This window comes from Ambystoma mexicanum, chromosome 5p (assembly GCF_040938575.1).
Source record: "Ambystoma mexicanum isolate Mex_15411 chromosome 5p, UKY_AmexF1_1, whole genome shotgun sequence".
Lineage (NCBI taxonomy): Eukaryota > Metazoa > Chordata > Amphibia > Caudata > Ambystomatidae > Ambystoma > Ambystoma mexicanum.
The window spans coordinates 268423716-268448810 of record NC_090930.1 but is presented as its reverse complement, the minus strand read 5'-3'; the positions used below and the strand labels follow the sequence as shown (position 1 = coordinate 268448810).

At 47.6% G+C, this 25095-nt stretch overlaps 1 protein-coding gene across 1 annotated transcript in view; it reads right to left on the bottom strand.

Annotated features, from left to right (window-relative positions):
* Window positions 1-25095, bottom strand: part of CUL4B (cullin 4B) — a 1392627-nt gene that overhangs the window by 1273957 nt on the left and 93575 nt on the right. Inside the window, exons 4-5 of the mRNA XM_069612678.1 lie at window positions 11975-12078; window positions 4210-4279 (exon numbers count right to left, since the gene is read on the bottom strand). Coding sequence (XP_069468779.1) covers window positions 4210-4279; window positions 11975-12078 — 174 coding nt within the window. The remainder of the gene's footprint in view (window positions 1-4209; window positions 4280-11974; window positions 12079-25095) is intronic.

Here is a 25095-nt window from a genome sequence, read left to right as displayed (position 1 = left end):
GTGATCTAGGTCTTCTTTTCGATTTTTTTGAAGACTGAGCAGTGTCTGCTCCTTGAATGGGATCGTTTTCTCGACTTATTTTGTGAGGAGATTAATCTCTCGACTCATCGATTGACCCAAATTTCAAAGCAGTGGACAGGGATTTGGGGACAATCCTACCAATGACAGTTTAGCTTTTCGCTCTTTTTAGGCCTTACCTGTCATCAACCAACAGGATCAACTGTTTCGTGCTCGACGCCCAGGCACCAGATGTATATTTTATGTGGGTCCCTGATGGACATTTTTGCTCTGCATGTTAGGCTTGCTTTTTTTTTTTTTTAAGCCTGTCTTCAGAGTAGTATGAGTCAAAGACGAGGTAATCGCCAAACATTTTTGTGGAAAACTGAAGCGTGCTGTAATTCATGAAGCAATCAAATTTGTCGAAGAACGGGTGCTGCGCGTGGTATATGTACCAGACGTCGTCAACGGCACAGTACAGAGACCTCTGCTGAGAAGAAAAAAAATGTATGCAGTAGCTAAAACTGGAAAAAACATGTAATAAGATGAGGAATACGTGTGAGGACACGATCCAGTCGAAGGAAACATTTATATGTTAATGTACTTTAATAGCCAGATACAAGGAAATTACACAAAGATTACTGTTATCCAGCTAAAATCCATTTTTATCCACTCATAAAATACTCCCATTGGAAATAGGACTTATATTTATACTATGTAAAAAAATAATTTTACTCCCAAATTTAAAATATGTGGAGTAAGATATCCCCAACCTCCAAATCTTACCTGGAGAACTGCTTGTACCTGTAGGGTCCCGGCTTTCACAATCCGGCTGTGCACGGGTCTCCCAAGAGCTTCGGTGGTTCTCCTGGCTTCTCAGACCTTTGCTGGTCTTCCATGACACTTCTCTGCAGCTTTCTGGTGGTTTTGTTGCACACCGGCAGCTTCGGTTACTGACAAGTGCCTTGCCTCCTGTCTGCCTTCTGCAAGTGAGCTTCCCTTCAGGACACAGTCTGACGTTCTGCACTTTGGATCTGTGCGGGCCTTGCTGTGTTCTCAGTCCGTGCTGGTCCGAAGTAGAAGACGCCATTATTCTCTTCCATCTCTGGCTTTAAAGAACAGCTGGACAATAGGCACGTCTAGGAGATTAGAGCACGTGTGTTGGTTCTGGCAAGTGTCCTTGTTCAGTTCTGATTCGGGATATACTACTACAACACATGGAAGTGAAAGGTAATGGGGAATTGGAGGGGTCTTGAAGGAATATGGGAGGGTAAAGAGAATACAGTGTTCTCTCCCAAAGGGTTGCCCGAATCCCACAGGGGGTCGTGGGGGTGGGGGGGGGCTTCCCACCCATGTGATCAACTAGCCGAGTACCACCCCCCCGGGGGAATATCGAGTAGCGGCCTCACCTCCCGGGCCACATGGGAAGGGGCTCCCTCAAGATTCTTCACACTTTCTGGTTTGACCCGCCAATCTGATCCTGAGACACTTATAGCTATATAGAGATGGACTCCTAAAGCCCAAGACCTTTATGAAATTATTGCTACCTGCTTTATGTTGGCCTTGTTTCATCAATTTTTACCCGAAACCGTTATTACAAAATTATTTCACTTCCCCTTTGAATTGCATGCTGCCATTCTCAATGTATACAAAAGTGTTTTACGTATTGTGAATATTGCATTGGTTGTGCTATTTTTGTCTTCTAGCACTTGCCTTCCGAAGAATCACGTTTACCTTAGTGTATATAAAAACAAACAATGATTTGTATATAACTTAGTGTGTGCATGTTTCTTTAGACTATGTGTATAAAAAGTTCCTTGTACTGCGTACAGCACTGATAAACCTGGCTGCTCAACCATTGCTACCAGAACGTGTGTGGTTCAGGTCTACACTAAGAGTTGGAGCCTTGTGTCCCAAGTGTTAGTCTTGAGTCCTACCCAAGGTAGACTTGTAAAACTCCCTAAAGTGCAAATTTTGCACCCCGATTTACAGGCCACCATCTTACACCCCAACCTCGTAGACATTTCTATATTAGTGATAAGGCACAAACCTCTAACGGTCCACAGACTTCCAAAGGAGCAAACTGAATCAGCTCCCGAAACACTTGAGCGCCTACATGGCCAGCTTTTCCCCTCGAGCAAAGGCTTAAAGGACCTTACAAGCTTAATGCCTAACGCAATATTTTGTGTAGAAGGCTGTATAACCTTCAGGTCCTATGGTGCAATCTAATTACTTCTTTTACTATCAACATCCCTACGAGTCCACACCCAACTCACAAACTGCCAGGCGAAGCTGCAAACTGGAGGAACTTGGAAATCATATGGAAGAGACCAAGCCCAACAAACTCACTCTTTGTCGGAAGGAATTTCTAGCAATACTAGAAAACTGGATAACCAAACCACTAGACACCCTCATTCCACTCAATGGCATCTCCCTTTTAGATGGAGAATAACAATGGACTCTAGCAATATAGTTTACACCCCACCTACACACAATGAAAAAATGAAGATGACTTGCTTTTATGGGCAAGGTTCCTCCCTCCTCTCATTCAATGTTTAGTTTGAGCAAGCAACCGCTAACTACATGCAACCCCGAGATCATTTTCACACAACACCGTTAAGCCATCCTTTGGACCAGACATCTGTTTTGTAGCCCAATCCAGATTGCCCTGCTCTTCTCACCTACCTCCCAGTTATTTCACCCCCCACAGATCATGATTCAGTTACTACCCTGGGCAGGGTCACAACCCCATATCTTTACGGATAGGATTAGGAGCTTAAGTCAACTTCATGGTGATTAGCACAGTATAAATGTGCAAAGTAAAAAAGGCTTTGAACCACTATTAGTTAATTCCTTCCCGACGTGTTCTGTCTGAATTCTTCTGAGGAAAAAAAAAGTAATTGTAGAGAAAACCCTGAGACCTTGTCCATCATACAACCTGAAAAGATGTTTTTTTTATTTTAAAATATATGTAGTGTGCTCTGTTGGTTAACGAGTGCCATAATTTACCCATGACCGGGACTATATGTGAGCAGTCCATGAAGACCCATGTATGTTCGAAATATTTAACATAGCTGAAAAGAAAAGGACTTGGAAAAACAATAGTAGGTGACGGAAGAGACACAAGAGCTGTGATAGAAGCAAAATGTCTCAATGCAAAAGATTAGAGAAAAAAAGAAAAAATGCCTCACAGATTTATGAAGATTTGAAATTTACATGTCAACATTTTCCCCAATTAAAATCCGATTCTATTTTATGGAAAAAACAGTAGTACTGTGTTAAAAACGCTAGAGGAATGGCGACAGTAGGCCCAATGGAGCAGGAAATAGATGCACAACACACACCAACTAATTTCTAGTGGGTTTAAAAAGGCTTGAGAACGTTCACCTGATATTTGCAGATGGAATAAGCCATGTGTGCCACAGCGCCACCCAGTAGCGTTCACTGGTATTTCACCTCCAGTTTAGAGCCATATGAGAAAAGCTCTGTGGGTATGCAAACTAGCCGCAACGCAAGACAGTAGCCCCATATCATTGTCTTACAGGGAAGTGCCATTTCATATACAACTTCAAGCCAAGTAACACCGTTCAGGGCTGCAGACAACTGCATACTCGGTTCACCATAATAGACCATCAGTGCAGTATAGTCGGACAGCCTTGTGGTTGTAGAATCGCAGCATTTGTAGCAAACGCCTGAAAAGTTACAGGGGTTTTAAAAATAGCGCAAGTGCTTTGTTAATGTGGCTTTGAACTGGAGGTGAACTTACAGTAATGGCTATTTGGTGGCACTGTAACATGGCTCAAATGGCTTATTCCACTTTCACACAGATGCACATTAATCTTTCTGCCCTTAGCCCTTCGATTCAATACACAAGTGGGCAGAGATGTGGAGTGGGGAACATCTATGAACCAAATGAATTCTGACCATCCATCTAAAAACTAACACAGTGTACAGTTGTATCCAACTGTCAGAATTGGTCTAAAGTACAAATAAAAGTTAAATGTAAGCCCACTTCATTGGGACCCTTAAGATGAACACAATAGCTTCCCATCCTCAATTATGTTAAGCATAAATGCTTACAAAAAGCAGAGTTTGATGCAGCAACATTTGTATTTTACATCAGATATAAGGAATTCTCCAGTGGCCATAGCTCACGGAAACCTCATGTATGATCAGTTTAGAGTTTAAAACCAATTGTTTCTAATTACTTACCATTTGCCGACAGTGATCCTGCCAGCATTTATCAATTTTCTTTAGAAAAAGAACACTGTCTAGCGAATCCCTGGGGAAGAGTTAAGAAAAGGACACTGCACATTTAACCAAATGGCATTCAAAAGCATGCAATTGAGAACTATAACATTATAGTATCAGTTTTCCATGGCAGCAGATTTACAAAATGGAGCACTGCCTTCACAAAACCTAACCAAAAAAAGCAGATTCTCTCAAATTATCCGTTATTACTAAGCTGCAGGATAACTATTCATACAAGCACCACCAACTTGTGAATAAACACTACAATGTGTTCTAATCATTACTAATGGCTGTCTGCATGAATATGCTGGCAAAACAGAAAATGACTTATCGAATGGATGATCACTATTTTTGAATTTACATTTAAATAGGTTGATCTAAATTTCTAAAAATGTATTACAAGGTTGTATGCAGTAGTAACTTACAAAAAATAATGCTCACATGGGCCACTTTCCCAGATGCACTGATAAAGGAACAGATCTTCCTCCAGCTGAATGAATCCACACCATACCCAGCTGGGCAACTAACTCCCAATCACTCATCTACCCTTCAGCAGCAAAGAGTGAGAAGACTCACCATACAGTTGACCTAAAGAATTGTCCAGCACAATCTCCTACAGGACTACCAATCTGGTTTATAAGCATACTATAACACAGAGACCTCACCATTAAATGCTCATCGACTGTGCTCTACAAATCCTGAATAACTGGGTCCTGTGCTTACTCATCCTCGTGTGCCTCTTGCCTTTGATACCATGGACTATAAATCGTCCCCTGCCCACCCTTGCACCCCACCAAACCCACCCCTGGACCAATGGACAAATCTTGCACATGGGCTACGACAGAACAGTCCTGCAGCGAATGGCCTTCTATATTTCCAACAAAGACCAGCTTGTCCAACTATGCCTCAACAGATCCTAGTACCGTCCAATAACCTACAGACTAAACTCAACAAGGTTCCACCTGGTCACCTCTTAATAGAAGCTCTGTGTGAATTCATTGCAAAACACACATCAAGATGCATGTAAATGCTTACGACATGCATCTTCACCTAAAAATGAATTGCAACAGCAAAGTCCATGAGCTCAAACACTGTATTATTCCCACCCCCAAGAACCCCTTGCGCTCCCCCTCTGTCTCCCCCAACAGCTCAGTTTCAAGCCTAGAGATCAACCCTAAAAATGAATTAAATTTCATTCTGCTAGGAAATCCCGTCAAGCATGCCCAAGTCCAAAATTGGTTGACTGACATGAAGCTCGCCAGATTCACGCTTCAACTCTAGCCTGTAACTTTTGTTCTCCAACATGTGTCTGGCATGGATTCACATGCTCAAGAATAACGAACACATAGCATTACAACATTACACAATCACGGGAGGAGGCAAGGCTCAACAGAAACAATTACACTTACCCCTTGAACAGACTCACCTGAAGCAAACAGGTTGCGTGGCACTGCCCGGCCGACTCTGGACTCCTCCCTTGAATCCTGGTTGATTCAGTAGATGCAGTAGATTTTCGTGAAGGTGTGCGTGGGCTTCCACATAGCAGCCCTACAGCTGTCGAGCAGGGGCACACCAGAAAGGAATGCCGTTGTTGCAGCGATAGATCTGGTGGAGTGGGCTCTTGGCAGTAGTCGGTTAGCCAACTGATGACAGTGCGTGATGCAGCCGGAGAGCCACCTGGAAATTGAAGCCTTGGAAAAGGCCTTCCCATGTTTCACAGGACCAACGTTCACGAACAGCTGTTAAGTCTTCCGAAAACTTTGTGCATGCCACGTAGAACATCAGGGCACGAGCAACATTCAGCAAATGCAAGGCCCTTTCAGCGGCGACAAAGGTTTTGTGGGAAAAAACAGGTAGCGCCAAAAGCTCGCAGAGATGGAATTCCGACTGAACCTGCAGCCTGAAAGAGGGGTGCGTATGCAGTACCCGCCTTGATTCGGTGAAAGCCAGATACGGTTGCTTGCAGGATAAGGCTTGGATCTCACCTACCTTTCTGGCAGAGGTGATGGCCACAAGGAAAGCTGTGTTGGATGAGAGAGAAATTGAGTGGGGCCTGGTGCATAGGCTCGAAGGGCCCCCCCACCCCCCACATGAGCCTCGTCAGAACCACGGTGAGTTCCCACGCCGGGGCAGGAGCCTTCACCGGCGATAAAGATTGGAAAAATCCTTTTAGAAACTCCTTGAAGAGTTGGTGGCACCAAAGTGAAGATCTTCCTGGGGACCTGGTGTAGCAGAAGATAGCCACCAGATGCACCTTGATGGAGGCGGGCGGCAGTCTGGTCTTGGCCAAGTATAGCATGTATGGAAGAGTTTGTGGGGCCGTGACCCTCTGAGGTGTAATCTTTGTGACCGGCACCACAGAGCGAAACGCTCCGACTTGTGACCCTAGCAAATCAAGGTCTGGCCTTGGCAAGAACCAGTCTGCCCGCAACTCATACCCTCCAAACTCTAGGGCTGCAGGAGTCGAGCTCTCAGGTTCAGCGATCCTGGGTCATGATGAAGGATTGCGCCGCCTCCTCTGGTGAGAAGATCCGGCACCACTGGCAGCTTTACCGGAGACAAAGCTGACAGGCTGACAAGGTCAGGATTTCTAATCTGCCTCGGCCACGCCGGAGCGATGAGCATCATCCTGCATTGACAGTGTGTGTTGAAAACCCGTAGCAGAAGAGGGAATGGAGGAAACGCGTATAGAAACAGACCTTCCCATGGGAAGGAGAATGCGTCCACCAGGCTCTTCGGATGGTGGAATCTGCTGGCAAGCATCAGGCATTTGGAGTCGCAAACAGATCGATCTAGCATCTGCCCCATTCAACGAATAGGCAGTCCACCTGATCCTGACAAAGCTCCCACTTTTGGCAGGAGCACAGTTCCCTGCTGACGGAGTCTGCCATAGTGTTCTTGACTCCCGCCAGGTGGAGAGGGATGAGGAATATCCATGTCCAACGGCCCAGCGTCACAAGCCCTGCGCTTCCTTGGAGAGAGCCGGGAATAGAGTGCCCCCCTGCTTCCTGATGTAAAACATGGTGGTGGTGGTGTCTGAAGATCCTCACCACTTTGCCTTTCAGGGCGGAAGGAACGACTTGAGGGCCCAAAAAACTGCACGTAGCTCCAGGATGTTGATCTGAAGATCCTTCTCCTCGGGCAGCCACACCACAGGCCTCTGGCTTGCAGACGTCCGGTGTGCACCCTCCAACCTCCAGGGAGGCATCTGTGGTGACCGTCTCCTGGTATTGGGGACGGGGGAGGGGGGTTAAAACCCGGTGCCTTGGGCGATGTTCGAGCGGACGCACCACCATCCTATCGCCCAATCAAACTCTTTGTTGAAAAAGATCTTGTTCAAGAAGCTTCCGGACACCTGTATCCAGCGGGCATCCAGGAATTCCTGTAGGGGTCGCATCTGCAACCTGCAAAGACGGACGAGGTAGATTGAGGACAACATCATGCCCAGTAACGACTTGATGGCCCGTACCGTGGCAGTTTTCATCGACAGCTGTTGCACCTTTCCAAGAATTGTTGCTATACTCTCCTCCAAGGGCGACGCCAGGCAAGCCACCGTGTTGAGGCTGGCACTGAGGAACAGCGCGTTCTGCAATAACGTAAAGAAGGACTTCGGACAGTTGACAAAGAATCCCAGATCCGTCAAAAGCTGGACGATCGTCCCCGGGTGTTCATCGGCCAGCCCCCGTGAGTAGGTGCACATCAGCCAGTCGTCTAGGTAAGGGCATATGTGCACACTCTGTAGACGTAAATGGGCCATAACAGGTGGCAAGCATTTTGTGAACACTCTTGGGGCCAATTTCAAGCCGAAAGGTAGGGCCTTGAACTGGTAGTGCTGGCCCTGCACTACGAAACGTAGACATTTCCGATGTTTCTTGTGAATGGGGACGTGGAAATAAGCATCCTCCAGGTCCAAAGACATCAGGAAGTCTCCTTTTTACAGTTGCCCGGCCCCTTGTTGCAACGCGACCATCCTGAACATTTGGGACTTCAAGTATTTGTTCAGACGTCGTAGGTCAAGGATGGGTCTCCAGCCCCCCGACTTCTTTCTGGCTAGAAAGTATCTGGAATAGACTCCAGAGCCACTGAGCCGTTGGGGAACTAGCTCCATCGCCTCTTTTCGTAACATGGCTCATAGCTCTTCCAGAAGCTCAGGGATGTGCTGCTCCCAACGTGGAACCGGAGTGATCCACGGACACCTGCGTTGGAACTCCCGGGTGGGATTTTGGGCAAGAGTGTCCAGCACCCATCTGTCGGTGGTGATCTTTCTCCACTCGCTGACGAACCTCGTCAGCCAGCCTCCCACCGGGGTGCACGAGTGGGAGTCAGACTTCCTGGTCAGTTCCGGCTTGTTTCAGTGCCGGCAACATTGTCCTCCGCTACCGTAGGCCTGGGAACGGCCTCTGTAGGCTTGTGTTGAGGATCTGGAAGGCAGTCGGTACGACATAGAGAACCCTTTCAAAGACCTGCTCGACTTTCCCCTGGAGTAGCGAAAAGACAAGCGGTGCTGCTGGAGCATGCACAGGGACCAGGCCGTCTGCGTATCCATCTTGATGGACAGGAGGGACTCAACTGCTTTCCCCGAACAGATTCTCTCCATCAAAGGGCATGTCCAGCACCTTCGCTTAGAACTCGACGGAATTAGTGATTTCCATCCAACTTTGTCGACAAAGGCAGGCACTGTTCCTCATTTGCCGGAACCTTGTGTCAGTGACGTCCAATCCCACTGTGATGGTGTGATCCGACACCACTTCCACTACCTGGAAGAGAGCGATGGCCTCCATTTTCATAGTCGGGGAGGAACTTCAGCATCAGTCCCAACTTGTACCACAATTCCCTGTCATACCTGGCCAGGATCACCAGTGTGTTGGCCGCCTTGATGCGGAAACTACGGTGTAAATCACCTTCTTTCCCATGGCGTCCATCCTTGTCCCTTCGCTGTCCAGAGGGACCAAAACCGATGACAGGTTAGCCGGCCGTTTCTCCATGGTCACCGACACCACCGAATCCAGATGTGGCTGCGACCTCAGGCACTTTGGTGTGGAGTTCAACTCCCTTTATTATTTCTCCATTCTATCCAGTTTGGCTAGAGCCTTGCAAGGGTTCTTTAAGAGGGCCAGGCCCTCCTCCCAAACATCGCCCAGATAAGTTACTGATATGATAGTCTTCCAATTGGCCTCGAGCCTTTGATACAAGAAGCCCTCCTTCTTGGTTTTCCCAGGCACCTGCTGGAATAGCTCGGAGGCCCTAGTGATCATGGAGTGCAACGATCCCACCTTCTCCAACACCCTATGTGGAGCATCCAAATGTGGCGATTCGCTGTCCGCTGCGATGTCTTCGTCGTCATCCGTCCCAGTGTCTGGCTCTGCTGGGGGAGAACGGACTCAACCTGGTGGAGGGGGCTGAATGGCGGAGTCGGATGACACTTCTTCTTTGCTGGAGGCTGATCGGGGACCACAGGTACTGGAACCAGAGGCATCAAGGTGTGCAGAGTAAACAGAATATCCAAGGAAATATCCCACAGCTGAGAAGGCATAACAGGAAAACTAGGCTCTGCGCCGTCCTCATTAACGTCATCCTGACCGTATGTAAGGACTCTTGATCTATGTCATCCGTGGCCAAGGCTGCCATGGTCTGGGCGACTGCCTGGGAGGGCGGTTTCAGGGCCTCGTCTTTTCCCTCTTGGGGGTCTTGAACCAGGGCCTGGGCCCGTTTCACCCCTTCCATCGTGCCTGCAGACTTTGCCAAAAGTCACTGCGGCCGTGTCGCGCCTTGGGGGCAGGGATACTTTGAGCCATGGAGCTACCCTCGTAGGATCAGCGCCTGTAGCTGCCGTGGTAGTCGTCGACTGAGCAGTTGACAAGGCCTTTGCCTGTGCCGGTTGAACCTGCGTCCGCAGCTCCTCAGATTTCTCACGTAGTTAAGCCGGGGTGCATGACTATCTCTTTGAAGAGGAGGTTGATGGTAGGCTGGCAATGGATGCGGAAGGAGATGCTGATTGTGACCTAAACACTTTGGAACCCGCTTCCGCTGCGAACCCGGTGGACTGACTTGCGGCTCGTGGCCTCATCTTGGGCCCCCACAGATAAGGCACCCTCAAAGGACTTAGAACACCGCTGCTCAGACTGGCCGGTCCCGAGTGAGGCATGACCCTGCTCCGAGCGCGGGTCGGAGGCCTTGGCGTTAAGCCATGCCACCAGCCTACTATGCCTGTAAGTCATTTTCTTGTAGAAACCGAGGCATATCTTGTAATTCCTTGTGGTCCGGGTGCAGGCAGGTGAGGCATTGCAGGTGCTTGTCCTCCAAAAACATTCCGTAGCCCACATTTAGTGCAGGGTCTGAAGAGGGACCGTCCCCCCTCTTCCTCAGTCATGGTCAGAGTGCATGAAGTAAGCCAAAGGTCTTGTAGAATTTTCGATGGATCTTCGCCCTTGAGGGGTGCAGAACTTCACCGACAACCGGTCCCTGTGGCCGGCAGATTAAGAAAAGAGCACAGGGCTTCTTTCCATCGAAAACATGAAAAAACGTACAAATAGCTTGGACTCCCAACACTGAAGCATGCAATAGAAATCTGAAGCTGGCTGCCAGAGGAGGGGCTTAGGGAGAGGATTGTCAGTGGATGGGGGCTGTATGACCCAGAGGACAGTGATTGGGTTTAGAGGGGAAATACAGTTTTTAATTGAAAGTGAAACTTTTTTTCTTTTACCGAGGATTCCCAGCCTGACTGGGAATGTTCATGAGCATGTGAATCCATACCAGACCCCATTCTGGAGTAAACCACATACCATCTTGTTGAGCTCCTCTGCAAAACTAACACTTTCAACCCCAACCAGAGTTTCAAAATAGTTGTGTAAGCCCTGGTCATCTCCTATGGGGACATGCAAGTGCCAAACTCACACGCATCTCAGATCTCCCCATGGCCCTCTGAAGGCCATCCATCGTGCATCATACGACGATGGAACTTCAAACATCCTCGAAGAACTGCACTGTCTATACCTTCAAAAGCTCTGCAGGGACAAGGGAGACTATCGCGTGCATCACCTACAAAGCAGTCGCAACCAAAATGCAAACACCTGTCCAAGAAACACACCATCTCCAGAGGCCAGTGCACCACATCCACATTGCCAGGCTAAATATAATGGACTGCAAGAGGGGAAAAATATGACACCATCTTATTCCTGCTATTCATCTGGTCTCTGGAACAAGTACAAAACAGATAAGACTGCCCGCCCTCCAGCCAGCACTCCAAGAGCAAATCAGTGATTGCGCCACACAAACCCAATTCATCCCCTCTGGAGCTTCCCTAGTCCCTTGCTCCCCAGACCCTGTGCATACTTACCTTTAGCCACAAACTACCCCCAATGCGTCTGCTCCTCCCCCGCCCACATACAGCATTCTTGCTACCCAGCTAGCTTTTTACTTTGTAAATTTAATACATACATAGCTAGGAATGCTCTCATCGTAATGTATAGGATTATGAATGTGCCATCAATTAAGCAATTTTTGGCCTCCCAGATGACACCCCTTCCCAACATTAATCATAAAATGCCCTATTAACCAGATCGAAGTCAATGTTGCTATACTAAAAAATAGAAATTCTTAAGTCATAAAAGAATTTTTTCCCTTGAAGAGACCAAATCAATTTAACAGTGCGCCTTCAAGATAAACACAACCATTTAATGTGGCAATCTTTAACAGCAATACACAGTGTTTATTCTTAAAAGGATATTCTCTGAACTGGTGAATTTGTGCTTTAATGTGGTCTTCACAAATCTGCCGCAACTGTTTGTAGAGCTTTGCAGAAATTTTGTAAGAACAGAGATTTTCCACAGCCTAAAGAAAAAAATAAACACAAAGTTAATGCTACGATGGAAAAGAACATTACAGCACAACCATTGTGACATTTCGCCAAGCTACCAAAGGGTCTTTAAGGAAAACTATCAAGTTGCAAGGGTGTCCTTTACGATACTAAGATGGTCTCCCTATCTGGCTTGGGAAGGCACAGAAAGCACAAGTAATTCACCATATTAACTACTTTACAGCCATTACCCCTCCCTTCATACTTCAAGGAGTTCCTGCTCGCAATTATGGCACCCATTGTTGGGTTAAAATCACTCCATTTTGATTGGGCAAGTGCACAGCACCACGCCCCTCCAGGCATCGCCCACAGCTCTGCACAGCCAGTCCCTTCACATTGTCTAGCCACAGGGCAAAGTGTGCACGCACCACGAGTCACTAACCAGTAATAGATTTTTTGCTAGTAAGAAATCGTGCGCGATCTGTATGTACGGCATTGTATAGTATATAGGGAATTGTATTATAGCTGGCAAGTACGTTACAAATTGAAAAATTTCCTCCTAAGATAGGCCTTTACTGACAGAGCTAGTTTAGCGGATAAGGTGGAGGCCAGGGGGCGTATGGAGGGGCGTTGGGGTGGAGTATAGACTAGGAGAATAGTAGTCACAATGACAAAAATTAAGGATAAGTTCACAATATGTTGCTATTTTTTTTTTTAAATAGGTTTGCCATTTTTAAGTCATACATTACTTAGCAATTGGTAGAAGTGATGATCATAGTGCCATTATTTGAGATTGCAGAACATAGTAAATCAACTTAGTAAACAAGTAACAAACTTTCTTCATGCATTTTAACAGATTGTAACTTCCACTATAGTTCAGTAGTGTGTTGGCGGTGCACCGGTGCCCAGCATTGGGGTGGTTGCAAAGGCGAGTCGGTTTATTGTACTTGTTTTTCAGTGTGATCATTAAATTTTCAGCTGGCGTTCCTCGTTCAAGGAGGTATGTCGTAGGACGGGAGGAACATGTCTCTTATTATGGCCTTCCATGCCTCGAATTTAACATTGGTATCCCCATCTCCCCCAGCAACCCCTGTGCCCCATGTTTCTGCAGCTGCCAACCGTTCCATTTCCCTTTTCCACCGTGCATACTGTGGGCCCCTTTTTGATTTCCACGTCATTGCAATTTTCCCTTTTGGCAGTATGCATACCATATCCACTGTCTAACCATTCCTAGGTTCAAACTACAAAAAGCGGGTGGATCTAGCTTCCCCCGTCCTAGCATCCAAGCTTTGGAACGCCCTCCCCCTCACCATCAGATCTGAAGAATGCTTTAGTGCCTTCAAATCCAAAACCAAATCCTGGCTCTTCAACCAGCCTTGAGTTCTGGACCTCTTATATTCCTAGGAGCCTGCCCCATTCTGTAAATATGTATATTGTTGTATGCCCTGAATACTGTGCACTATCTAATGTTTATTGTTTTGAATATATGTAACCTTGTCTAAATTTTGCGCCCTGATGCCTCCTGGCCTCAAGGTGCGCGTTACAAATAAAACAAATACAAAATATCCATTAACTTCACTGTGTGTTTGATCTTACTCAGTCTGGGGTACATACCTAGGAGGAATAACCCAGCTTCAGTTGTAGTCACCCTCTCCGTCAGGTTCCTCGCATCCCGTCTCATTAGCTGCATGTCTGTTTTTACTTAATCGATTTTTGTGTCGAAGGTCCTCAGGGCAGCTATGGCCTCCAATACCTGCCCATCTCGATAGTCTGTTTCCGTCGCTCTCTGGGCTTCCGGCTCAGTGGCTCCTCTGTGTCATGGGTGTTGTTTTTGGCGTCACAAATGAATCCATGGTCGTCAACTTTGCCTTGCCTTTGTCCTTGGTGGATGGCATGTTTGATTGGGGTGTTGCAGGATGCGCCAGTCAATGGCGATAGCCTGCCCCCAGTAACAGGGGCAAGCCTGCGCTTCAATGAAGAGTAGAGGGGAGCCCCCAAGGTCCAAGGTTTCGTGGTTTCCCCACCTCCCCGCGAGGCAGCTGTACCCCCACAGTACTGATGCGCCCTAGTCACTAGGTGCGAGTGTTCACTGTGCGCTCAAGCTTTCTCGCTGAGCTCCATCCCCTTCCGTCACCCCTCCCCCACTCCCGGGCTGCTGCTTTGCTGCTCCGATTCCCAGGGAGTTGTCGATCCTCCGCCAACACTCCTATAGCTCAAGTTGCGACCGAGTTACACTTACTCCTGCAGTCTTAGGGCTTACCCCACAGTCCATTCCGGTTGCTGGGGAGGCCCTGCAGCATGCTTATGTTGCCGTACAAGTGTTCCCACCACGTTGCAGGCAGTTATGTTGTGCACCGGTTTTGCCGGGGGGGGGGGGCTTTTGCTCACACCTCTCCCCCCACCCCCCCACTCCCCGGGCTCGCTGGGGTCTCCTCAGACTGGTCAGCCCAGCGCTGTCAAGAATGGAGCCAGGGCAGTGTACCCCACGTTGTAATCTGCAGCGAGCATTTGCATCAGTTCTGGCTCCCAATGTCTATATTGCTTGGGGCTCAGGGTCCTCAACTGCCCGAGTAGAATCTGTTGCTCCAGGCTTATTTTGTTTATACTGCGTACACCCAAGCTCACAGCGAGGGTGTGCCTGCACCCGTCCCGCTCGATCAATGCTTATAGTGCCAGTAGTTGCACTCAATTTCAAATTGTCCCTGTTAGAGAGGGTCTCCTTGTAAGCATGCCCATGGCGTGTCTCCGCCTGTTCATGGTTTGCCGTCTGAGGGGGTCCCCCCAATTTCGTGTTGCAGCGGAGGGGCTCGCCTGTGCGCCCCGATCGTCCTCTGATGGTTCAGATCTATCCAGGCGTCTGTCCGGGCATCTTGGTTTCGCTGCCTCTTCCCGACACCCTCCTAGTTGCTAGTCTCCGCAGCCCCAGTGTTGCGTCCGTGTCCTACGTTGGCAGGCGCCGCCTCTGAATGTGTTCACTCTGGGCTCGATGTTGTTGCAGGAGTGCCTCCCAGCCACCAGTTCGTTCTCCCATGTACCCCTTCCAGGCCAGGCAGGCTTGTCTACAGCCTGAGTGTGTTGCAGGCTTCCCAGGATAGTGTTGCTGCTCTCAGTGAAGCCTAGTCAGGGATTCGCCATTCCCCATCCCCCCCCCCAGCTCTGCCAGCGCACATTCTCATCCACCATTTTGTAACGTCAGGAGGGGGGCGAGGGGGAGATTGATTCTCAGGGACTTGCTGCACTTCCCCCGGACCGATTTCTCCCGTTTTCAGTGCGGCCACGTAGAGCATCGCTATGCCCTTCCAGTGGTGTTAGTGCTGCCAACTTTAGCACAATATAGCCGTCGTTATAGAATCAGTGTGGAGGATCTCGGCCGGAGCTTGACGCCTTTGCTTCCTCACTCCATGCGTGCCAGACCATGCCCCTCACAATATGTTGCTATGCATGGTAATGTAACAAAGAGGCTATGAACCAGAGATGTATTGGGCCACACCGAGAGTCTCAATGCAAGTTCACCAGAGAAAGGTAACAGTGTGAGACTCCATTGAATTGGAGTCTAGTAGCATGTGGTAATCGTAATGAAAGACTTGAATGATTTTAGGTTGTGAGTTAGTAGTAGTATCTGAACCTTTTACTACAGAGTTTTCACTAGGAGGGATTAGTAAAGCATTGATGCCGAAGGTGTTTGGAATCCTAGGACAAGTCCCAGTGGCCTAAGGTTGACAGTAGAATATGAACTATTGCTAAACAATAGTACCTGCCAATCAGTGTACTGAACACCATTGAGGCCACGTATTTTCGGGTTCTTCCCATCAGAGGTGGTAGTTTCAAAGAGTGAAACATGCATACATCATATGTGATGGGCTGCAAAGAAATATCCATTCTGGAACACTTCTCTTCATAAATGTATATACATTAGGATGAAATTAAAATGCAACTACTTTTGGTAGTGTATAAATGCATCTCAGTTTTTCACCTTTGAATTCCTTGAAATCTCTACCCTTTAACTACTGAAATGTTTATGTAACCAAAAACATTTGAGAGCCAATAATAATTAAAAATAATATGTATATAGCAATGCATTGAAGACATTAATGTCTGCACATTTCCTTTAGATGTTGTAGCAATCATAATTGCTGCACCTTCATGAGATTTTCAGTGTTGGATATCCTGTAACTGTACTGTGTACTCAGACTTTCTGTCCCTGTTCGTCCACACTTGTGGTAGTTCCCACTTGTGGGGACTGTACTAAATAAATCATTTTTGGTGCATTAAAAACCCATCAAATTTGATTGGATGGCTGTGTGCATACACGCATGCTGCCACTCAAATACATGTAGGAGATTGCCAAGCATTCTCACACACTGAATGGGTGAATTTAACTCTCCGAGTCTGCAGAGTGCGTACCCAGAAAGAATTACAAAAGGTTGCGAACAAAAGCACGCTGCGCTGTGCCCCGGGCTTCCAGGTAAATGCTCAGAGCAGAGCGTAAAAGGAACCCTGGGAAGTAGGGCACTGGGGGCCAGAGCACGCAGCAGGTAAGTGGGGGAGGGAACGTGCAGCGTAGCGACAGAGCACCCCATCCACCCGACAAGGAAGGGGAGAGGGATACGCACATAAAGTGGCAACCGAGAGATTGCAACCTTTTGTTCTGCAATCCGCGGTGAGACCACCTCTGCGCAGCCTTCAGACATAGAAGTGAACCAGACAGACCATTGACGATGGTTCAGCAGGATCACTTAACCAAATCCGGCATGAATCAGGAGTCCAAGAAGTAATGATTGCATACAGCAGAAGGCCAGGTCCAAGTAGTGGCTTCGACCAAACTACATAGCCATCGAACCCTTTAGGAGGCAGTAACTCTTGATGCCTGTAACCTTCTGTGATATGTGACATTATCCACCGAGGTATAGTAGACTCTGAAGCCCACTTAACACAAGCCCTACACCAGTAAAGAACAGTGAGCCTTTGAGGACCTGAACTCGTGGATCCTATCCAGATAAAACTAGAGCTGGGTTGACATGCAGATTGAGCACCCTTCACCCTCTGAAGATGAAGTGGGTTCCAAGACCAGAAAAAAAATCTCCCGGTTTATATGAAAGTCAGATAGGAGCTTGGGCAACAAGGAAGGGTGCGTCCAAAACACTGTCTTCTCTTTGTGGAATGTGGTAAACTGTTCAGCTGTGGGAAAGGCCCACAGCACACTCATCCTGCAGGCCAACAAAAAGACTTCCTTCCAGGACCATAAATGGATACTCACAGGGTCATGGGCTCAAATGGTTTGTGAACTAAAGCGGTAAAGAGCTAACCCAACTAGGGGAACAGGCGAGGATGGGGTCATCCAACATGGAGAATAAGCATTCAACACATTAAAATTACACTTCATCACCATATTGGAGAGTGAGAAAAAGCTCTTTTTGGAGTTCCTCTGGGCTGCCACTGCCAAAAGGTAGATACAGCAAGAAAATAGCAATCCCAGAAGATGCCGGGACAGATGAAGGCAAGAACAGGACACAGAACAATTGGGTGATATATTTGTGGAGGCACCAAAAGCAAAAAGGCAAGCTTTTACTCGTACTGACATTGTGGAAAAGGCCGCCATGAACAGGTTTTCCTTGGACAACCCCAAGTGTGAGTCACTTGCTCAAGAACCAGGCTGAGAACTGAAACCATTTCGGGGAGGAAAGCTGCATCTCTGAGCAAATTAGGTTCGCAATCTCCGGAGGAGCTCGATTACTGACAAGGGGCTAGCCTTTTCAGACCCAAAAAACAGAACATGGCAGGCCAAAAGCGAGCCACCAGAATCACTGTGCATGAACCAGTCTCCAGAATTTCTACAACACTATGGATCAGGTAGAGGCGGCACCTATCTCAGGAATGGAAACCATGCCCCATGCCTTGTGCCTACGCAACCAAGAGGCAAACCAGAGGCACATAACATTGTGGGAAGCAAATGCATGCCGACAGTCAAAAAACCAGGTAAGACTACCCAGTAATGCCAGATGCTCAGAAACTGCTCTTCATAATAGAAAGCTGCAGTAGATCTTCAACCATTAGTTCCAAAATAATTTCTCATAGATTTTCAAATATACTCCACCATTTGCACGAAAACTTGAAAAAATGTCCAATGTGTTCATAAATCATGCAAATGAAGATTTAATCAAATTAATTAGGTCAAAAAGTTGAATTAAAAATATATTGTTAAGGACAAACAACTTCCTTAGCAAGATGCGGCTGAAAACCAATGCATTTCGGAGCATAGCTCCATCTTCAGGGCTGAGCAATGAAATGTACATCAAAATTGCATAATAAAGTAAATCAATACATACATACATACCAATTTTCATCATGATGTAAATACAATGACATGAAGAAAAACAGAATTCGAGAATAAGTTACCTTAATGGTTGAGCCTTTAATCGCTATGGGTGAAAAAATGTAGTATTGCTGGTCAAACAGAGTCCAAACAAAGACAGGGTGAGGGAAATTTATAAAATGAAATGTTAGCAGGTGATGTATTGCCACGATATTGGGAAGCTTGCAAGTTCTGTAAAAATACCATGAGATAAGGGTCAGGAAATGCGTTCATGTGCTATTTTAACACGGCAAACGCGCTGTAGCGGCTGTGCTTACCTTTTCGTCTGAGCGCTTACTCACAAAGATGCTGTGCACGGGGGCGCACATCTGTATCAGTGTTGAACTGTTACTATGGAGACCCGAGGCGCAGACGTCTCATGCGCCAAAGCGCTGTGACATGTCAACACGTCGCGCCCCGGCCACCCATAACGAATAGGGAGGCCAGGGCTGGGTCTGGTCATGTTGAGTGTCTGCCGCAGCAGACTCAATGTATATGTATATACTTTACAATAGGTAGGAGTCCTCGGCTGTACCAGGCCTTTCAATGTATGTGCGGTGCTGTTAACATGTCCAGTGATACTTAAGAAATGCTACCCATAATGCTAAACCCATCCATGAGGAATGATCTGTATAAGTAACTAATCCTATGGCTGAAATTATGTGCGCAGCGCTCAGTTATGCTTGAATATCCCCAATAAATACACAGACTGTATATTTACTATCTTGGCAAAATTATTTTTCTCCTCTTCCCTGTTCCCTTCCCAATTAGCCTTGTGAGGCTTTGAAACACAATGTTGTTGTTTAAGGGCCTAACAAATGTTCAATAAAATAAAACGTAAATGATTGTTGTGCTACTTCAAGTATTCCCTGTCGGCACCTAAACGAAAGCGCCAAGGATGACTGGGGGGGAAAGCCCTAGGGTAATTTAAGATGGCCTGAAGCTCAAGCAAATTGACATGGCAGGTCTGTTGCGAGATGGCCCGCAGATTGTGGGCCTGCAAGCAGCCCAGTGTTACTCCCTAGCCCAGCAGTGAAGAATCTGTAGCGATTGCCTTGGAGGGAAGAGGGTACATAAACCCACTACTCTTAGATTGGAGTGGTCGCTCCACTTCAGAACACCAGAAATGGCGCAAAGTGCATAACTATCAACTGGTACTGAGAACAGACTGACACTGGATAGAGCTGGGCACTGCTCAGAGGCACCCATAAAATGCAAGAAGCCATGAGCCTCAGTCTTAGACGCAATTGTTCGTCCATTCATGACTGTTACGCACATGCAACAAACCTAGGCAGCAACCTTCGAAAGAGAAGATACCGATGCTCTTAAAAGAGCCAGATTGGTGCCAAAAGAAAAACTACTAGAACCCAAGAATAAGGAAGATCAAGAGGACAAACGTACATGTGTAACGACTTCTAACACAAACTCCTTCCAAATTAAGAAAATAGTTTGCAAATATTGGCCTATGGTCAGGGCATGCTTACCGTATACATCTATACCTCTGTTCGCATTCAAACGATCCAAATGTTTCCATTAAAAAACACAAGAAACCAGAGCAACCTCTTTCACGTGGAATATACGGCCATTGAAAGGCCATTTCCCTTGTGGTACATGCCAAGCATGTAAATCTACCACCAAAACAACATCTTTTGTGGTCAATGGAAAATAATGGGAACCAAGATTCCTTTCTAATTGCAAAACGTTGAATGGCGTTAATTGCATAAAGTGCCCATGCAGCCTAAAATAGACAAACATCAAGGGCAGTTCATTTGACAATAATGAACATAGTTCAAGAATCATGTAAAAACATGTCGGCACCATTGATCTCACATTTTTGGGAAAAGCAACACAAAGCAGACGACGTCAGATGGCGAGTGCTGGACATAGTGAAAAATGCGTCCAACACAAAAAGGGCATTACTTAATAAAGAGGCCCTCTGGATGTATCGATTCAATAGCTTACAGGGCAGTCTAAATGAAGAGATGCCCACATTCCATCAACCAGCCACATAATAAAATGTTCTCATGTGAGAACCCACGCTCTCCACACATTCAAGATGCCATTCAGGACCCGGCTAGTAAGCTGCCCTCTATCAACCTCTCCATGTGAACATCGCCTGTCTGGCCCTTTTTTATTTAGCGAGCTATCCTTTATAGATCAGACACAATTTCTATCATCGCACTTAGCCACATGAACCATGGCTCATTCCACCTAGTATGGATCCTGCCACGTAAGTGGCTGAGGCCGAACTTGGATAAGGTTATGAATTGGAATGGATGCCATGTGTGAAAGGGACTGTGCATATCGGACGCCGAAATCAGGACAAAGATGCTCCCGCGCCCCTCGTGGAGATAATGCGGAAATTTAGCACTTCAGGTCCAGACAGCAACGCCAATTAACCAATCCACTAACAAATTCACCCCTCTGTATACACCTCTCTAACCAAACACAATCACAAGCCTAAAACACAACAATCCTCACAAACTTCACTGCAACAACAAAACAAACAACACAGACTCGCACAACAGCACACGAGGACTACCAACCTTAAAACACCCCAAGTACAGCCAACTGACCCACTGGGCTGAGGCCGCCAACAGCACATCACTGCTCTCTTGCCCTTTTCCAGCTTACTCCCACTAACTCACCCCCCCCCCACCATTCCCCCCTTTCTTTCAGAGCGCCAGGGTACTACTACGGTGGCGATAATGTGCGGTACAAATATCCTGTAACATTAAATTGTGAATAGAGAGATCCTCATCTGAAGTGCACATTATATCTAACTGAGGGATATGATACCACAGCCTGACACCAGAACTGTTCGACAGTAAGAGCCCCATGACATCTCGCCAGGCTCTCTGCTGATCATAGCACGCTCTCAATTGCTATTGCCACTTGTATACAAGAAATGTACAAGTGTGTCCTATTGGTGACCGCTCCTCGCACACGCACCCGGCTGTTTCATACTAGGGCCCTGCAGATGACACAAACGTGCAGAACCATCACCTAATATGGCCGTCAGCTTAACACAATCACCTATGCTTCTAAAGTGGGTCTAGCAGCAGATTGCTAGATGTTTAACCACGTGATGTAGTATTTGCCTTATCAACCCACTCCGGGGCCACAACAAGCCCGTAACCCGCTACAGGCACTCAACGCAAGCAAGTAGGTGGCCCTTTTAGTATCAGTCGACATCTGCAAACACAAAATAGGTTCGCAAGTTTTTTTTAGTTTTTCCTTTTCTTTTTATTTTTTTAATACCGCTCAACATGGAACCGCGGTCGCAATATTATCTTATTTACTTGCAGCAACTCCCCCAGATCATGGAATTGTGGACATCATACATCGAGCCCCCGAGTGACTCTCAGATGGAGCTTTGTACCAGACGTGGGGAGAATCTTGTCCCAAGCGAACGGATCAAGTTTAGATCAATACCTTGCTGCAGCTCACAAATTCTTCTGCTCTTCACTGCAGCCCTCCCGCCATCTAATCTAGCCGCCTTGGCTTATGCACAGGATTCATTCCATGCCCATCCCCAGTGCGCAGCATAGCCTTTATAAGTTTGTACCACAGAGAACCTTCTTACACTCCATGTGCACTGGACTGTTACAAAAGGTACTACTCAATACATTATTTGACCTGGGTCAGAGCATTATCGCCATCTGAATGCACCTCATGGTCGCTGATTCACAGTGCATGTTAGTAACAAAGGCCCTGCGCCCTACCTACTGTTTTTCTTAGACTTTAGCCACCAAGCAGGTACCGTGTTAGAAGATACTAGGTTGTGTGATTAGTCAGACAAGCGCTATAAGTACTGCTGCTTAGTATCTGTTGAAAAGCCAGGTTTTTTGTGACTTCTTAAACTGCTGGTGGGAGGGTTCATTTCTGGGGGGGTGGAAGTGAGTTCCAGGTTTGGGCACCATCACTAGAATGCTACTTCCTCCTGCTCTGGTGGATTTGAAGCATGGGACAAAGAGTTTGGAGCTGTTGTTGGATGTCAGTGTTCTGGTGACCTTAGTATAGGTAATAACATTGCCGAGGTAGGAGGGTGCCATCTTGGTCAGGCATTTGTGAGTAATACTGAGATTTGTAGATTCTAGCTTTCACGGGAAGCCAGTGCACTTCCCTCCTTGTAGTGGAGATGTGGTCAGATTTGTTGATGCCGAGGGAGGCTCGCAATGCTTTGTTTTGCAGTAATTAGAGCTTAGATTGGTATTGGAGGTTCCTAGCAACAGTACATTGCACTAGTCCCATTTAAACACAATGGAGCGCACAGGCCAGTGTGATACAGTTTTGTGGCATTCGGAATTGCTGACTTAAGGAAATTAGTTTAGCTGTGTAAGAAGTGGCTGATGAGTGCATTGATCGGTTTGGTCATTGTAAGGTTGGTATCCAAGTAGATGCCCAGCGTTTTGACCTGTTTGAGGACCTTTATAGGTGTTCTATCGATAATGATGGCTGAGTAATCGGGATTGAGAGTTGATTTTGGCGGGTGAGTCCACAATGAGAATCTCAGTCTTTTCATCGTCGAGACATAGCCTATACGTGGCCATCCAGGTTAGGATGATGGCATATACATTGTTTACTGTGATTGTATCAAGATTTCCTGTGAAGTTAATGTACAGGACACCCATGGCATGTAGGGCTCTGATTTCACCAGAGCCTGGATCTCGCTGACTCTGCGAGCAGAGGTGAGGCCAACGAGCAGAGCTGTCTTTATGGTGACTAGCCTGATGTCCGCAGACGCCATTGGCTTGAATGGTTTGTGCGTCAAGGTGCCCAACGCAACATTGAGGTCCCATGCCGGGTATGTTTTTTTTTTGATAGGCCGGTAGAGCCTTAGAAGGCCCACCAGATGTCGCTTGATCACCGGGTTGGAGGAGAAGAGGCCCTCCTCCAAATTCCTGCAAGCCCCTATGGCTGACAGATAGGTATGCCATGTGTCCATCTGTTTGCCGGAGTGGGCGAGGTGTTCCGAGAAGGAGAGCACGTCGTCCAAGGTGCACTTAAGAGGGTTGATCCCTCTAGAGTCGGCCCAATGACAGAATCTAGACCATTTATTCTTATATTGGCTCCTAGTAGCCTTGCTTCTAGCACCCTGGATGATCTCTAGGCTAGGCTGAGCTAGGTTCAAGTGTTTCAGCATGACCTGCTCAGGAACCACGCTGCGAGGGCTAGTTTGTGAGGAGCGGGGTGGAGTACCCTGCCCCCCTGCTGGGCCAGCAGAGTTGCTGGTCCCAGCGGTAAGTGAATGGATGGCCTGTCCGATAGGTTGAGTAGCTCGGAGAACCACGGTTTCGCTGGCCACCATGGAGCTATCAAAATGATGCTGCGGTGACAAGATCCCTTCATCTTGCAGATCACCCAGTGGACCAAGGGTGTGGGCGGGACGGCGTATACCGTCAACCCATTCCACAGTATATGGAATGCGTCGGCCACCGAGCAGGAGGCAAACTGCTGGCATTTCCTGTTATCCCAGGAGGCGAACAAGTTCACCTGGGGATGCCCCCAGCTGAGGAAGATCTCCTTCAGTAGCAGGTTGTTCAATTGCCACTCGTAATGGTCCATCCCAGTCTGCTGAGCCTGTCCGTCTCCAGGTTGGACTCCCCTGGGAGGTGGATGGCGGTGAGGTAGATGTCGTTCTTCAGTGCCCACTCCCACATGCTGACGGCTAGGTTGCACAGTGGAGGGGATCTGATACCCCCCTGCTTGTTGATATAGTAGATGCTGGTGGAGTTGTGCGTCTGGATAAGAACCGGCTTGCCCTCTATGAGAGGGAGAAAAGCCTTGAGAGCCAGCCATATGGCCTTCAATTCCAGCCAATTGATGTGGGACTCCTGCTGAGTCCAGACTCCATGGACACTGGCTCCCCAGCCCTCTAGCGAGGGGCCTGTACTAACGGTGACCTGAGGGGCGGCTGCCGGAAGGGCTTACCCTGCTGCAGGTTGCAGTGCGCGGACCACCACATGAGGTCAGAGTGGAGAAAGGGAGGTATGTTGACTGGTTCAGCTTGGGAGCCCCTCTCCTGATTCCATGAGGCTGCGAAGTGCAGCTGTAATCTGATCTGGAGTCTTGTGTGGGGTACGACCAACATGGCTGCCGCCATTATCCCCAACAGGTGTAGGTACCACCAAGCCGAGGTCACTGACCTGGTGAGGAAGTGAGAGGTGGCTCTCTTGATGGCCGCGATCTTGTCCTCCGAGGTAAAGACTCTCTCGAAGCTCGTTTCCCAGATAAGGCCCAGGAAGGTCACGGTCTGCGTGGGTTGCAGCTGAGTCTACTTGAGATCGATAGTTAACCCCCAGGTCATGGAGTGTGCATCAGTGCAGAGGAGGTATGGTGAACCGCTTCCGGAGATGTGGCCTGGACGAGCCAGTCATCAAGTTATGGTTATACATGTGGCCCTGGGCCCTGAGGAGGGCTGCCACTGCATTCATTAACCTGGTACATACCCTGGGAGGTGACTTGTGGCCAAAGGGTAGCACCTTGTATTGGAAATGGCAGCCCATGATCCTGAACCTCAGTAAGGAACGATGCAGCTGCCAAATCGGGACGTGTCCTTCAGATCCAGGGAGCACATGCAGTCTCCCCTGTCCAGTGTTTCCGCAATGGGAGTACCTTGTACTGGAACTGCTGCTTCCACAGCTGCTTCCTCAGCAAAAAACAAAGTGCTGATGGGCTCCCAAATGACAGCATGAAG